The sequence below is a fragment of the Camarhynchus parvulus genome, chromosome 2 (assembly GCF_901933205.1).
Source record: "Camarhynchus parvulus chromosome 2, STF_HiC, whole genome shotgun sequence".
NCBI classification, from domain to species: Eukaryota; Metazoa; Chordata; class Aves; order Passeriformes; family Thraupidae; genus Camarhynchus; species Camarhynchus parvulus.
The window spans coordinates 103,096,425-103,111,968 of NC_044572.1; the positions used below are offsets into that span (position 1 = coordinate 103,096,425).

General features: G+C 34.6%; 1 protein-coding gene across 1 annotated transcript in view; it reads right to left on the reverse strand.

Moving 5' to 3' along the window:
• Window positions 1-2,487: 2,487 nt before the first annotated feature.
• The window catches only part of SMCHD1 (structural maintenance of chromosomes flexible hinge domain containing 1), a 65,686-nt gene continuing 52,629 nt past the window's right edge, over window positions 2,488-15,544 (reverse strand). Inside the window, exons 38-48 of the mRNA XM_030969236.1 lie at window positions 13,319-13,445; window positions 13,028-13,147; window positions 11,653-11,738; window positions 10,538-10,660; window positions 10,138-10,328; window positions 9,229-9,338; window positions 7,836-7,906; window positions 6,790-6,961; window positions 4,693-4,851; window positions 3,870-3,993; window positions 2,488-2,881 (exon numbers count right to left, since the gene is read on the reverse strand). Of these exons, the coding sequence (XP_030825096.1) occupies window positions 2,779-2,881; window positions 3,870-3,993; window positions 4,693-4,851; window positions 6,790-6,961; window positions 7,836-7,906; window positions 9,229-9,338; window positions 10,138-10,328; window positions 10,538-10,660; window positions 11,653-11,738; window positions 13,028-13,147; window positions 13,319-13,445 (1,386 nt within the window). The 3' untranslated portion in view covers window positions 2,488-2,778. The remainder of the gene's footprint in view (window positions 2,882-3,869; window positions 3,994-4,692; window positions 4,852-6,789; window positions 6,962-7,835; window positions 7,907-9,228; window positions 9,339-10,137; window positions 10,329-10,537; window positions 10,661-11,652; window positions 11,739-13,027; window positions 13,148-13,318; window positions 13,446-15,544) is intronic.

Here is a 15,544-nt window from a genome sequence, read left to right on the forward strand (position 1 = left end):
CCTGTGGGAAGATGATCTGGTGTGGCAGGAATGTCAAAATCCCTGTATACACCCTGTCAAGTCACAGGCAGAAAGGGATGCAAACAGCTGCTTTCTACTGATACTGCTACTGCTACCATCAGTAAGACACATTCTACTTCCTAGATAATAAGCAAACTGACTTTTAAAAAAGAAAACTTAAAAAGTGATTTGGGCATCTCTTATGGTATACTGCATTCTGGCAGGTGAAAAGGAAGTTACTGTAGATCTGGTCTGTGAAGGTTGCCTATCCTTGCTGTGTCATCATGAAATGCAACTTTAATGGATTTTGTTTCCTAAATATTAAAAAAACCCCGAAACAGAACAATTTGGGAGCAGAATTTAGTGGGAGAAAATGTTGGTGCATGAAGGCAGATAATGTTTTGACAGCTCCTTAATAATGCTTTATTAAATATCCACAAAATGCCACTACCACAACTGCAGCAATGTACTATAATAAAAGTCTTTAGAACAGCTCATATCTTTGCTGTTAAAAAGCAAGCAACTTGCCTTTCTTTTCCCATGGTGACCAACTGAAGAATGAACCATTTACCAATGGTGACCGCAAATCTCTTTAAAGGCTTAGGTGAAATGGAGTTTAGGATAGCAATATACTGCTAACTTAATCAAATACGTGCCTACTCTGGAGGCTTCAGCAGAAAACTTCCAGTAATTACACTGCTACAGTCTCTCAATGTCTCAATGGACATTTGGAATGCAAGTTTTTCATCCAGGCTACTGCTGTAGCAGAAACATAGCAACACCCTGCAGTGGTTCCCTGCCCCCCTTTTGCTCCCTGGGCATCCTCCCTTCCTCCTTCCCTCTCAATCCTCTTTCCCTGAACTGCAGCTCTGGCTGATAAGGGGACTTTGGCCCTGGAGGAGGCAGAGCAAGTCCCATGGTTAGAGAAGTACTGGTGATACTGGGATTGATGTAGAGTCAGGGCCATGATACTGATGGTGGGGTTGTAACACCACAGGTGTGGTTTGGCAGAAAGGACTTGTCATCCAACCTGCCTCCCTGGGTTACATGGGGTGTCCATCCCCACTCACCTGACAGGCAGTCTCTGCATCCCTGGGTGCTAGTCAAAAAGCAGGCCCAGACCAAAACCACAACCACTTTCTCCCAGTTTCCTGCATGGATTTCCACCATCCCCTCATGAAATCAGTGAGGACAACACACACTGCCCAGCATGGCTGAGGTCCCTGCTCTGCTCTGTTTCACAGTAAAGAGTGGGTAAAGGAAAAAATTGACACTTACCTTCAGAGCTCCAATTTGTTGCCATGACCAAATCAGCTGCCCTCAACAGCTTTGCAAAGCAGTGATTTGCACTGTAGCAACTTGCCATCACTCTGCTGGAAAATCCTGAAAGTTCCCTGGTGAAATTTCCTGAAATCTCTGATAGCTATTGCACAACACTGGAAACCATCCTTTTCTGTTTGCCTCTTCCACCAGGGAGATCCATCACATGATGCTAATAGCGCCTACACTGACTACCAAAGGCAAGAGATGAATTCCAACAGGAATACATATTTCTGCAGGAATACATATTTAATCCAATAAGATTCAAGGTTATCCAGAGGCTAGAGACTGAGGCTAGGTAGATGTCAGAATTAAAATAAATGCATTTAAAAGTACTATCAAGTAACTTGGTGTGGTGGGACAAATGATTACATCGCAAACCCTTAATGATGGCTACCTGATTCAAGTCTTGATGTCTAAATTTAGAGAGACAAACAGAAAAAAGGGCTGAGGTAGGGCTAGCTTAGTTTCCTGTTGGTGTTACATGTTATACTTGAATATATTTATTTTCTTTAAGAGTAGCATAATTTGATGTTTAACCTGTCTTTAAAGCATGAAGCTCTGGAAAACCTTCAACCAAAAATTACACTGCTTTATTTCTCCTTAATTTGGAGAAATTTCATTTTATTAGAACTGTCACAGAGATGTGCACCAGTGATCAGTATTCTAAAACTTCTAGCAGAAGACCACCATGTCTTTTTAAGTTTAAAGTCCTTTTTCAGAAAAGGAGTATGTATATAAAAATGCATGTTGCTGAGAGTACAGATCAGCAGATCTGGTGTCAACTCTGAGGCATAAATTCTTTGAGGCAGATGTGAACCCACATGTCCATACCCCTGAACAATGTCTCCTAGGCTATTCACAGGGTTTCAACTAACAACTACTACACTTTTAAAGTTTAGCTTCCTACTCCTGCCCTATCTTTGTCTTTCAATCAAGTCGGTTTCCAGCTGCTTGCTCTGACTCTGGCTGAAATTCTGTCTTTAATCATGCTTGATCCTTTTCTGCCCTGTTCATCACTAAAATCTTTGCAATGTAGATCATTAAAGTGACCTTTGACTATTTTCCTCAAGTCAGCTTGGGATGCTTTTTAAATTAAAATCTCATCTCACGACACAATCTATTCAACACAAGTGATTGTATTGTCAGTGCTTTGTACTGAAGCAGTTTTATTGCAAAGATCTTTATTTTCATAAATAAAAAAGAATATATTTAAAACCTTTCTTTTTCACACAGGAACATAAAAAGCCTGAAAGCTTTTAGAAATGAAAATTAACTATACAAAACTTGGGCTATCAATGTTAAATACTTACACTTTTGTTCCTACTAACTGAAATACATTTGTATCTTCTATCAGTATAAAAATCTTCAGAGTAATGGTAATACCGCATAAGTATTTCCTTTAACTGAATGAATTAATATTTTCCATACACAGCTTTTCCCAGCAGTCTTATCAGTCTATGCCTTTCTTTTCCGTGGAGTTCCATTAAGTTCTGAAGGGGCCATTTGCAGCACTTGCTGTTGCTGCTGCTTTGCAGGAGAGGAGATCCATTCTTCTGAGCTAAACAAAATATAGCACAGTGGCTTATAAACAAAGTTTTTCTTTTTTATAGATATATATATATCTATATATAATATAGATATAGCACAGAGCTCCCACAAGTATAAACAATATAAACCCCATATTTGTACACAGCTTTATATTACTGTATTTATTTCTTTAAAATGAAGAATAGCAACAGGCTAATATCAGTTTAACTACATAACCGCTTTAGTTCTATATGTAGATAAAAATTAAAATAGTAACAAGTATAAAAAATAAGGAGACATACCAATATAGTGAACACTTGTTCTGAGATTTACAGAACACTACTGGGCAAGATTTAAATAATCTCAGAAAAATAACCATAGTTCAGCAAAGACAATGATGTAGTCATGAGGAGAGACATGAGAAATGGCAAAGACAGTTTCATGCCACTTTAAAGATACAGATATACCAATTTCCCAAATTTGTGTGTGTGTGTGTGTGTGTGTGTGTGTGTGTGTGTGTGTTCAAATGCTCATCAGCACAGAGGGAATGAGAACAGATACATGGGTAAAACACTTTACCACCAGTTCACCTCAGAGAGTTAGAAAAAAAAATGTAAGAATGATTCTATTACATAATTATTTCTGTGTTCATCTATCCAGTATTTGACAGCAGACCTTAAAAAGAGTTTACAGACCAAGCCATCTCAAATAGGTTTGGGTCTAACAGTGTGGAATATACCAGAAAGTATGGGGAATATGATGCACAACGATAATCACCAGTTCATAAAGAGAAACAGATTTAGAATTAGTAAGCAAATCTCTATATGAGATATAACTTTTAAATGAGGCAGAAACTTTTAGAAGAAATTAAAAATTATATTGAAAATCAGCTTTATGCTAACTCTATTAATTGTTGCTTATTAGATACAAATATGAATTAAAAAACATGCAGAATAAACTAGTTTCAGTTTTGAATTCAGATTATGGGAAAATAATGACTAGACTCAGAAAATACTTACCTGTACAATTTTTTCATTGTATCTTTTCTCATTCTTTTGGGAGGAGTGGGGGTGTCAGATATATCTAACATTATAGGTTGAAGTAACGATTCAGCACCTTTATCTGATAAAGCAGGAGTCATACCTATGAAAAAGTTGCAAGTAAGAACCAGTAACAGAAAAATTAAACCTGCTGGTTATAAATGGTTCCTATAACGATAGAGTTTAACCTTTGAAATAAGACTTTAGAAATGTCATGAATTTTATGGTTACCTTATATCTAAAATAGAGTTCAAAGATGACAGTTAAAATGATTTATTTATAACTGTCGGAGAGTAAATGTTGATTTTTAAAATATTATTTGATATTGGCATAAAAAAATTTGTGACTCAGATAGACAATCCTTGCAGACTTCAGGGTGTTTCTTTTTATAGCACAATGTTTTGATTGTGTTTCCTTAGCAAAAGCAATTCAGCTCTTTACTACACAGTCATTTCAAAAAGCATGCCAATGTTCTGTAGCACGGGGGCAGCCACAGTAATAGTTATATAATCTCTTATTAGTGAGATCATAGTTTCATGTTCAGAAGATACAGACTGACCACATTCTTATTATCTGAACACAATACAGGGCAGTACTGCCCTAGGCAATATCAACAGCATCATACTACCACATACAGTTTTTCTATTCTTTCCTTAAAATGTGACATCTCTAAGCTACTAATTAATGTTAACAATTTTCATTCATAGTTTGAACTTCTTAATTTGTAAGAGCGAAATACATCTGGGTTGCAGTTAACTGTTCTCTTCCTATAGCACACTGAAGTTATAGTACAATAACCTACCCAATTTTTGTTTTACTAGCTTGAGGCTTTTCTCTTGTTCAGCAAGTTCCTGTTTTTTCTTTTGCATTTCTGGAGTGTTCAGTGACTGCAAATGTAAATCCAGGTCCTTATTCACATTATCAAATTTAATCACTGCTGCACGGTATTGCTGAAGAAGATCTAATTGAGAAATAAAACAATAAGCCACAGAACAATAAGTAAATGACCATTTTGATTTAGAATGCTACCAATACAAGCTAGGCAATGTATAAATCCACAAGAAAACACACCTTTCAAAAACACTACTTAAAAAAACATCCAAACTTATAGTGACTGTTCTTAAAAATTACTGTAAAAGAAAAAAAAATAATATCCAATATTTTGACTCCTCTTTTCTTTTTGAGTCCACATCTTAGATGACAGTGAAGTACCTGCAAGCTCTGAAAATGATGTGGGAAACTGGTATCACTGTACACTTTTTGTTGCCTGTGTGCTCCAAGTGAAATTCTCTACCTCTGATGACATTAAGTGCCTGTAGCATGTTGTGTTTTCAGTGCTACAAAGCAGAAGCTTGTATTATTGACTTGAATTGTATTCCACCTTGTGGACCAAGTGAACATTTACTGAGTTTCGCTCTGTCCCACTATGGAAATCTAATCAAGCAGACTCAGATAAACAAAGGTGTATTTTGTTGACAATCCTTTTTCCTCTTTAAACAGACAAAAAATTTTTCCACATCCAGGCATTGAATAAATACGTCAAGTAATAAAGGAAGGGTTCAAGCATATTAGCCTGGACTCATTCATTTTACTTTCAGGTGAGTATGAGGTATCTTGCACAAAGCTTAACTGAACATTAAATGACCTTAAATTTGCCATGGGGTGAAAGCTCTCACACAGAGAGCTGCTGCAGACTGACAGAAGTCTGCAGACTCTTAGTACAGCTTATTTTACAAGTACCTTGCCTAATCTGTTATTACACTGGCAACTTTTATCCTACAAACATTCAAAAATAGCATGTCAGAACTAATGCTAAGTGTAAAATTAAGTTCAAAACAAGCCCTGTGTAATGAGATGCTGTCCTTTAAATGGAATTTTACTATGATTTTCCTTTAAATGTCTAGTATCTATCTAAGTGAAATTAAAACATGCCCTTTTCTTCTACCATGATTGCTCCCGTACTAAACTATAGAAAATTTCAATTTAATTTGTACTGGGTAATAACTGAGTTCAACAATTGAAAACATGCTGATAGACAAAGTGTGCTAAACCCTGTGTATTTTAGTCTGTGATTGACATGCTTACTGTGTTTTCCCTAGGCATAATATATTTTTACTAAAATGCTGAGAAAAGATCTTTTTAGTCCTTATTTTTCCCCCCTACTCAATTGGTCAGTGCTAAGTAGTTTTTCATATATATGGCTACTTTAATAGGTATGTGTGTTCTCTCCCCACACCCCTCCATTGCACTGTCATGGATAAACTTCATGTCCTTTCTTTTCAAAATTAAGTATTTAAGAACAATCTTGTTTGTAAGTAAGACTTTTCAATGTTTTACTCATCAGTCAGGTCAGTTGTCACGTGTCAGAAACTGCATCTTCTAACTTAATTTCTAACCTTTATTCTGAAATGAAGAATCCAAGCACATAAAGAAAAATAAGTGATACCACAGGAAATAGTGTAGCTTATGAGATATTCTCTCTTGAGAATATGAATTTTTCTACCACTGTTTCACTTGCACGTAAGAAATTCTAAATTTATTATGGTGTTTCCAGAGTAGAAAGACCTAAAACTTTTTTCTCAGTGATACCAGAATTCAATCAGCTCAAGCTTCTCATGCTGACTATTTGAATGATTATTACTGCTTATACTCCTTTAATAAGACTAAGAATAAAGGAGATTGTCTCATTATTATTATTTTTTATTCCAGGAAATGTAACAGCTATAAGCTTTTAAGAAAAGGCAAATTTATAAACAGAACACTGTACAGCTCCTACTTCTTAAAATAACTGTATGCTAAATTGAAGTTTTCCTCTCTGTATTACATCAGAGAATAAAAAAACATAGGACAAGCAATGTAATTTTGTAAGTTTTGTATGTTTGTGACTTCATTAACCCACCTATTTGTGCAGAGATCGTAGAATAAAGTTTTGGCATTGGTGCTCCAAATACCATTCCTCTGAGTTTGTCCATTGGAGGAGCTTTATTCTGCAGGCCTCCAAATTTTCCATTGCTGCGAATCCTGTCTCCTTCCCTAGTCAGCAAGGTAGGGCAGTGTGTAATTTTTACAACCTGCACAGGTATAAAAATCAGGAATGAATTAGTAACTCCGCAGAAAATCTAAGTATTCAGCAATGCTGTTGTGAACCTTTGTATTTTTCAATTGCAATGCAACTTTGTTCCCTATTGAAAAACACATTTTATGAAATCACGTCATGACTTTGCTTTCAAGCAATAGAATGCATATATTAAAATTAAGCATTATTGTCAATAATTATGAAGACCAGTTTTTCTGGGTTTGTGTTCTCACATTTTACCAGAACTCTCAAGGCAGAATACAGATCTATAACTGGGAAAAGCTGATTATCAACATGTATTAGGAAGCAGTGGCAATCAGTACAGTTCTACATTCTTATGCTCAATCATTATTTTGATTCCAGCAAACTTTTAAGCTGAAAGTAAAAGTGCTCAGTATCAGGACTTCCTCAAAGACTCTTGCCTGCTAAAACATGTACCATTAAACCTAAATAAAATGGGTCTCAAAGACATCTAGTAAGTTTCACATCAAGTTTTTATTCAAGTGGACCTGTAATTTCACCATGTGCTTTAGACTCCTGTGTTTTATGACACAGAGTGACTAGGAAAGTACAGAAGAACCTGTGTTTAACACTAACACAGCAGAACTGAAGATGCTTATCTTTGGAAACATGGTCCCATGTGCCATAGCAACATTCACATAATGGAATTTGTTGAATGGAGGTAATTTTGTCAATGCCAGTAACAGAGATTTCCTTCACTGTTAAGTGCTTTGAGACCCACAGACAGTAAGTACACTTACAGATAACACAGCATTAAACTAGGAAATTACGCTAAGTTTTTAATGTATTAAACATGTAGCTCTGCAATATATCTGTATCATAAAAAGTAAAGAAAAATTGAAACAAACCTCTTTTCTGTAGTGGTTGGCAGCATCCAAGTTATCTATAATGATAGTATCACCCAAGAGCATACCAAACACTGAAAAATATAAATTTTTGAACTATGAAATTTCTCTGGAGCAAAATAACTTAAGTTTTGAAAGGTCAATTCTGAGGCATCATTATTACATCTAAGATAAGTGCAAGGGAAACAGCATGTAAATAATTTTTGTTTCAACAAAATTCTTTTGAGGTTGAGATAGATATGCAATCTTCTGCTTTCATCAGTGAATTCATAAGAGAAAAAAATAGTACACTTAAGCGCCCTTTGGCATAATTTAGTGTATTTTTCAATAAAATACTCTCTTGATACTTTACATTGATCAAGATACACACAATAAGTTTCATGGAATTATATAAATGATATCTTTTTAAAAATCTTCCTGGAATGTTGAATTTTGCTCTCAGTTTCTTAATATTTTTCTTCATATTCAATGCTTTATCAAAGAAAAAAACATTCACATGCAAATTATCCAACTGAGCTTAAGACTCTTCTGCTAATGAAAGTCTGTTCCATACAAAATCTAACAACGTAGTCATGCACAAGATATGTCATGCAATGTGGTTTTTCAATTCCCCAATGGGCATGAAGAAGAAATTATAGTTAAAAGTCTGTCAATATTTAACTTTCTGAAAATGCACAGGGTTAAAAATTGGTCTTTATTAACAGTAGAGAGGAATACTTCAATAGTGGAAAGCCATGAAATAAAATGCAAAACTTACTGAAATAACTACAGATGCCAACTCTCCATATAAAGGAGCAGATCTACTTCATTAAAAAAGTGTAGGAAAAGGTAGGGATTGCTACATTGTTAGGAAGAGCAAGAGGACAATAGTTTCCTAAACTAAAATCTACGTAAAAATTGAAAGATTTCTCACAACTATTAAGCTGTTTAAGCATAACATACACAGTCATGTACAGTTCAGTCTGCATGTACTTAAATCTATGCATTTCACATATCTGAGAAGAACCAAACTAGAAACAAAGCCTAACAAAAGGAGTAACTTCTGCAATATGAGATTATAAAATTAATCTTGTGATAGTTCCTGCTCTAAAGAGCATGAGAATAAGATAATGCTGCAGGAATTTAAAAAAGAAAAAACCCGCCATACATCTAAGTAGACAAAATGAAACTAAGAAAACAAACAGAAGAAAGTGGTCATGGTTGAAAGTTTCACTTTTGTTTAAAAATAATTAATGCTAATGCCCTCCTATTTTTACCATTAGAACTCAGGAGGAATGTACTCTGGTATTTGCAAACATATCAGTGAAGATTATTGAAGGGATTATCATTTGTCATGTTTCTGTATTTCATTCTTTAAAAGAAAGAAGTTATTGATTATTTCTTTCTTATCATTTACCTGTTTGACAATGCTCTATGTTATCTGGAAATGTTAACAGATCTCTGGCAAATACAGGATTTCCAATAGGTCTGAAGAAGGTTCTTCCATTTCTCGAGTGAGGTAAAGGTCTGGTTAAAGAAAGAGGACAGAGAAGGAGAAGAAAAGAAGAAAGCAATTTATCTTTACTCTAGTCAGGAATCTCCAACTGAATTGAATACATCTTAACACTTCCACATTAGATAAATGACTCCACCATTATCTGAAATGCCAGTTATATTAAAGATGTTTTAGTGAAACACTGATTTGTTATGAGACATTATTTCCTACAAATTCATACGACTAATTTATGGACAAGTTTTAATGCACTGTATTATGAAAACTGAGAATTTGAACATTATAAATGCATTTATACATCAGATCTTTTCTAAAGGGCATTCTTATTATATTAGCAGTCACCTTCATAAGCAAATGATTTTCAGGAGCAGAAATACTGTACTTTATTTTTCAGGCAACTGATATAGTAAAATGAATTTCTATTACTACAGATGATTTTTGAAAGTTATAATCTGATTAGAAGCACTATAATTATTTAAAATAAATTCCTGCTCTAGAAAACAAGTAGACATGAAGAAAAGATTATCTTATTTAATAGAATTAAATTATTATATATAATTATATAATATAGACATTATTATATAAAGAATAATAATATATACCTTATCATATAAAGAACATCACACAGTAGTTAAAGACATAAAGCTGAGATTTCAGCTAACATTTCAAGTGACATTACTGTTGCTATAATAATAAGCCCAGAAATTTTATACTTCAAATCTTTAACTGAAGTTTAACAATCAACTTAGACAAGAAAAAAGAGTTGAAGAAGTATGTAATACAAATGCAGAACTTTCATTGTTTTTTCTCTACCTGCTCCAATCTGGAAGTGTCTTCTTGTAAATGGAATCAAGGGGTAACACTTGTTGTCGACCTTGAGTTTCATCGAAGATAGAACGAGCAGCTTCCGTGGTCAGTGTGACTACACAGTCCATGTCACTTGCCAGGTGCCAAGAGATGACTTTTGCTGCTTCATTATCCTCAATTTGAGCTAAATGTGCAATCTGTACCACAGAAGTTACAACAGTCAAAACAGAAACCAAGACTATGTCCCCTTTTCATAGTAATCACAATAATCCTGCAACTTCAGACAGACATTTAATTCCCCTGTTGATGGCTCTGTTAGGGGAGCTGGTCATCAGATAATTTTTCATCACTACCACTCTGTGGAACCAACAAAACTCATTAGAAGGCTCCCTGCAAGAAAACTCACCTTGCCTAGAATATCCTGGTTGCCTTTTGGATAGTTTGGGAGGGTACAAGTTCTCCTTGGCTGCTTCATTACTCCTTCTTGTTCCAACATCTTTTTTTTCAGAAGAGAATCCACATACTGAAGCTGAGAATGAAAATTTAAAATCAGCAAGCATGTACCATTGGACTGAGCAGCAGAAGTAGTTATCTGTCATCAGTTAACTTTCCAACCTGAAAGTAATAACCTGAAACAGACTTTTAATGTATAAGGGACCACCATGCACAATCTCAGAGAAGAGCAAAGGGAAAAATCACTGCAATTGTGACCAAACTATCTAATTACGTTTTTTTCTCCTTTTTTTAATTTTTAAGGACTTCAAGGAGCATTTCACAAAGAACTATCAGTTCTTGATTAGAGACAAAAGTGAGGAAAGTTTAAAACAGCAGGAAGAGACAATCATGAATGCACAAAAACCATTTCAGAAGGTGACTATGTCCAGGCTTGAAAAATTTAGCCAGCAGGGGGAACTTCAGTACTGTGACTGCAACTTAATTCTACTGATTTGTGATTAATGACTATAACTTGGTCTTATTTGATCTAAAGATAATTGTTTACATAGGTGTTGTCTTCCCCCAAATGTCAGTAGTTTGAAAACTTTTTAAAATTTTCTTAAAACATAATTGTATCTTTAAGAGAAATTAGTAATGAGATACATTTCCCTGAATATTTTCAAACTTATTTTTACATGAACTTTGGCAGTAACATATGTAATTCTCTGATTCTCTAAAAAAAAGTGCTTTCCTTTGGCTTACTTATGCCAGAATACATCCAATATATATTGACCAACCTACTGTAACATCTAGCAGTACCAGTAACACTGGTAACCTTAGCAGAAACATGACCAGCAGAAACACAAGACTAGAACATAAAAGACATGGGTTTTGTTAGTTTTTAACAGTATTTTAAACAGAACAACACAAAAAAAAATCTTAAGTTTGACATTGATTCACAAATTTTTCTACATTTTAAATTTTCACTGTTTTGGTAACAGGTGTGATTCAGCAATATTAGTATTGATATATTATAGATATCAATTTTAGGTATATTAATGGAGTTTAGTAAGAATCAAGTCATACTGTGTTTGTCTGTGGTAATTCAATTTGGTGCTTCTTCAGTTCATTCTTCAGGAGAGCTTCTCGCGTTTCAGCTTCTTTAACCTGACCTGAAACAAAATCAAAAGAAAATGAGGAAGTGATAGGAAGCAATGGAACACTTAGGGAATTTCTTACAACTTTTCAGAATTATGCCAGATGCAACTGACCCTATCTACTTCTTAGTTTCAGCACAGAATGTAAGAATTTTTCCACAAAGATCTTGCGATTTTGTCCAGTTTCTAAACAATTTCAGCAGATGTCACACCTTCAGCTTCAAGAAGCAAAAAGACCTAGACCTTATATCAGTCTGAGAACGTTAGCTGGTTTTAGTTTTCATCCGCAATTGTCATCATAAATGGTTCTCCAACAGGTGGAATGGCAAGACAGGAGAGAAGAGTGGTGGCTGGCACTACCTTCTTTTGAGTGTTACATAGGACACCACTTTCTGGACACTATTTCCTCAGCTCTCATATCTGAACTAATTCCAAAAACAAATGCATAAACAGGTGAGTTGCTTTCTACCCTCTATTCACAACATGTTTATATTTGAAATTATCTTATTACTTAAACATAAAGTGTAATGCTGTATTCTAACTTACTCTCTACAGATGTGCGTGTATGAAACAAAGATTTTATGCCTTTCACTGCAATTCAGGATTTTCTATTCATAATGGAAATATGTAGTATTAAAACAAAAAGCAGCATCTTCTATGCCAATCCACTTTATTTACATTTGGCGATTATTTAAAATAAAAATTCAAAATGCAATTATTAAAACAAACCTTGCAATCAACAGACAGCATGATTCAACCAAAAAAAAAGGCAAAGAAAACATTTCCTTCATTCATAAAGAATTACATTTGCTGAAGAACATAAACAATGACACAACACTTCTGAATAATGTACACAGGGTCAAATGTGAGGTGGAAAAATAACATTTTGAAAACATAAGACTACATTTTTTAAAAAGGATTATCTACAGTTCGCTCTCCTCAAATTGTTTTTAGGCAACTGTTGAATTTCCAGATGTATGAGCATGCAAAGACGGGAGTGAAAGGCAGTCATGGATAAAAAGAACACCAACTTCAATGTTCCTTTTCTACTTTTGATAATCCTGACATATGACATTCTATGTAAAATCAAGACCTTTATAGGTAGGAACATCCTAATGCTAAATAGTTAGCTGCTAAATAATTAGATGCTTCCCTGCAAGACATACACCCTGTCTGCTACCCTCTAATTACTATCTCTCATGATTTCAATATTGATTTTTCTCCCCTTCTCTATATTCTCAAAATGATTATAGGAAAGCAGTTTAATTCACAGAAAAATTATTTACATATTTGATTGAACTTACATTTCATTTCAGCTACGAGCTGATTTGTAGTATCAAACATCTTTCTGTAAAGATCTATGGACTTAGATAATTGGTCTTTCTCCCTGGTCAGTGTTGCCATCAGCTGCTGCTTCTTGGAATCTACAGAAATACACATATACACTTTTAAAAGAAAACACAGCAACATGCTTAATTGGTTTAAGCATTAGCAAAAAATCTATTAAGCTATTATATAGTTCTGAAAACATATTATGGATCTAAAAATAGCTGATTCTAAGGAAAAGCAAGTATTTTAGAGCACTTGAAACATACCATTGTAAAACATAAATGAGAGACAATATGGTTCCAAAGGTTTTTTCAAAGCTGGCAGATGTGGCTCAAAGACAAGAATATATTCAGTGCTATCTCTTCCAGGACTGTCTTCAGCCAGCACTAAATTCTGTGAAAATAAACAAACATAAGTTTATGCCTATGCTTGAGCTTACACACAAAACAAACATTCTTCAGATGTAAATCTCATAAGTTACATAAGTGTAAATGTGAATCTTGTAAGTTACATAACACATGATATCTATACAGTTGACAGACTTTTATAACAATTAAACAAAAGTAAAATACAAAGATATAGCTATTTTATTATTTAGGAATTAAGATTGTCATTTTACCTGTTGAAAAAGTCTTAGTATTTTTGGCTATGTATTTTATTTCAGAGACACATGCTCAGAAATAATATCCTCTGCACTGTCTCATAAGCAAGATATCCTCAGGTGTACTTCATTCAGTATGTGAAATGCAAACAGATCATTAAAAAGAAAGACCCAAAGCATAAACACGGAGAAGGAAGAACAAACTATTCCCAGTGCTTAGCTAAAGTTACTGCTGTTACCATGGAAGTAGACAGCAAATCCCAAATGAATGAACAATATACATCCAAACACTATCATAAACATTTAACTTCTTATCAATTCCTTATGGAAAAGACATACTAAATCCTTTGCCTTTCTTTATAAGCATAAGAAATATTATAAAACCATAAAGGTACACAGAAATAAAATTAGTAAAGGTACTATCTAAATGCGCTGCTACTTTGGGAAAGGTATCATGCATAAAATGAATAATTCTTATAATAAAACTCATACTGTTTCCACCTTTAACATGTAGAAATTGCCACTCAACTGGCCAAATCAAGAGAGAAGTGGTTGCAGCCTAAAAGAAGAGATAGATATATAACCTTCAAAGATAGTCTTCGTAGCTTTCAAAAATATTGTAGCTACATAGTTTATCACGAGAAGTCTGTAGTGGAAATATTTTTTCCTTAGAAAATATATGCCAACAAAAATCTTAACATTCTTCTTCATTAAACAAGTTCCTGAACTTGTGACTAAGGGTAAACATGTCAGATTATCACTTTCATTATTTGTGCTAAGTGCACACAACTGTCTTTACAAACAAGATGGAACAATTTCAAAATACTTGAAGAACCCAAGTATGTCCCTTCCCCTCCCTATTACAAGTCATATGAAAAGAACAGTGCATCACAACCAACAAATCCTTTCCACATGGGTTTTGTGAGTAGTCTGAAGTCAGTGAACTCAGTATAAACCAGATGCCTGAAAACTGCCTGAAGAGGGGAAAAGATACTGGGTTCACTGAAATGCAATTAGTCCCCATGGATGCCTGGGGAACACAAGTTACTGTCAAAAGCAGCAGGACATCTTTAGATCATCGTAATAAAAAGGAAGAAGCATGCAAAACCCCCCACCTCCCACCAAACCAGGAATACCTAAGTAGAAAAAAACCACCCCATCTGCTTACAAGAAAAGAAAAAAAAGAGGGGCGGTAAAGGGCAAAATCAGCCAAACAAACCACCAACCCCCTAAACACCATGAAACTCATCACACTCTCCCCTCCATTACATTATCTAGTTTTTCACTGATGGGGAACTGGAAAATTTAGGTCACAATTATGCAACAGGAGGTTACTACACGGAGACAAACCAAAAAAATTTTATTTCTGCATTAGCAAGGAGTCTTTGAAATGATCGAGTAATTTTATCTGAACTGTCACAGGTTGTATATGGGGCTATTGTTACCCATATAAAGGTGTTCAATTTACACCTTGTTACCACAGGTGTAAATACAAGAATTGCAGAGTGTTTTGTTAGACCAGTGGTTTTAGCTGATCCTTTACCTAAAGCTAAAACCTTTAGGTTTTCTTAACCCCATCTGCCTGGAGGAAAATGTGTTCACAAACCAGTTAATTACTCCTGAAACATGGTACAGAAACCAGAGAAACCCAAGAGTGTACCATAAATCAATCAGTGATTAATTTTATCTGATACCTCTACTCAGTCTAGTATTTTACTAGGTTGTTTTTCATACATATTTTGTCACTTTTCTGTATGGATTAGAGTAGACAAGAATCTGGCACATTAGTAACATTTGGCCATGTTACCTAGATGTTTTTGTTCTTGACTGTTATTGACAGAGAATAACTTAGGCTGTGTCATTCAGTTTCACACATGTAGCTCCATAAAAG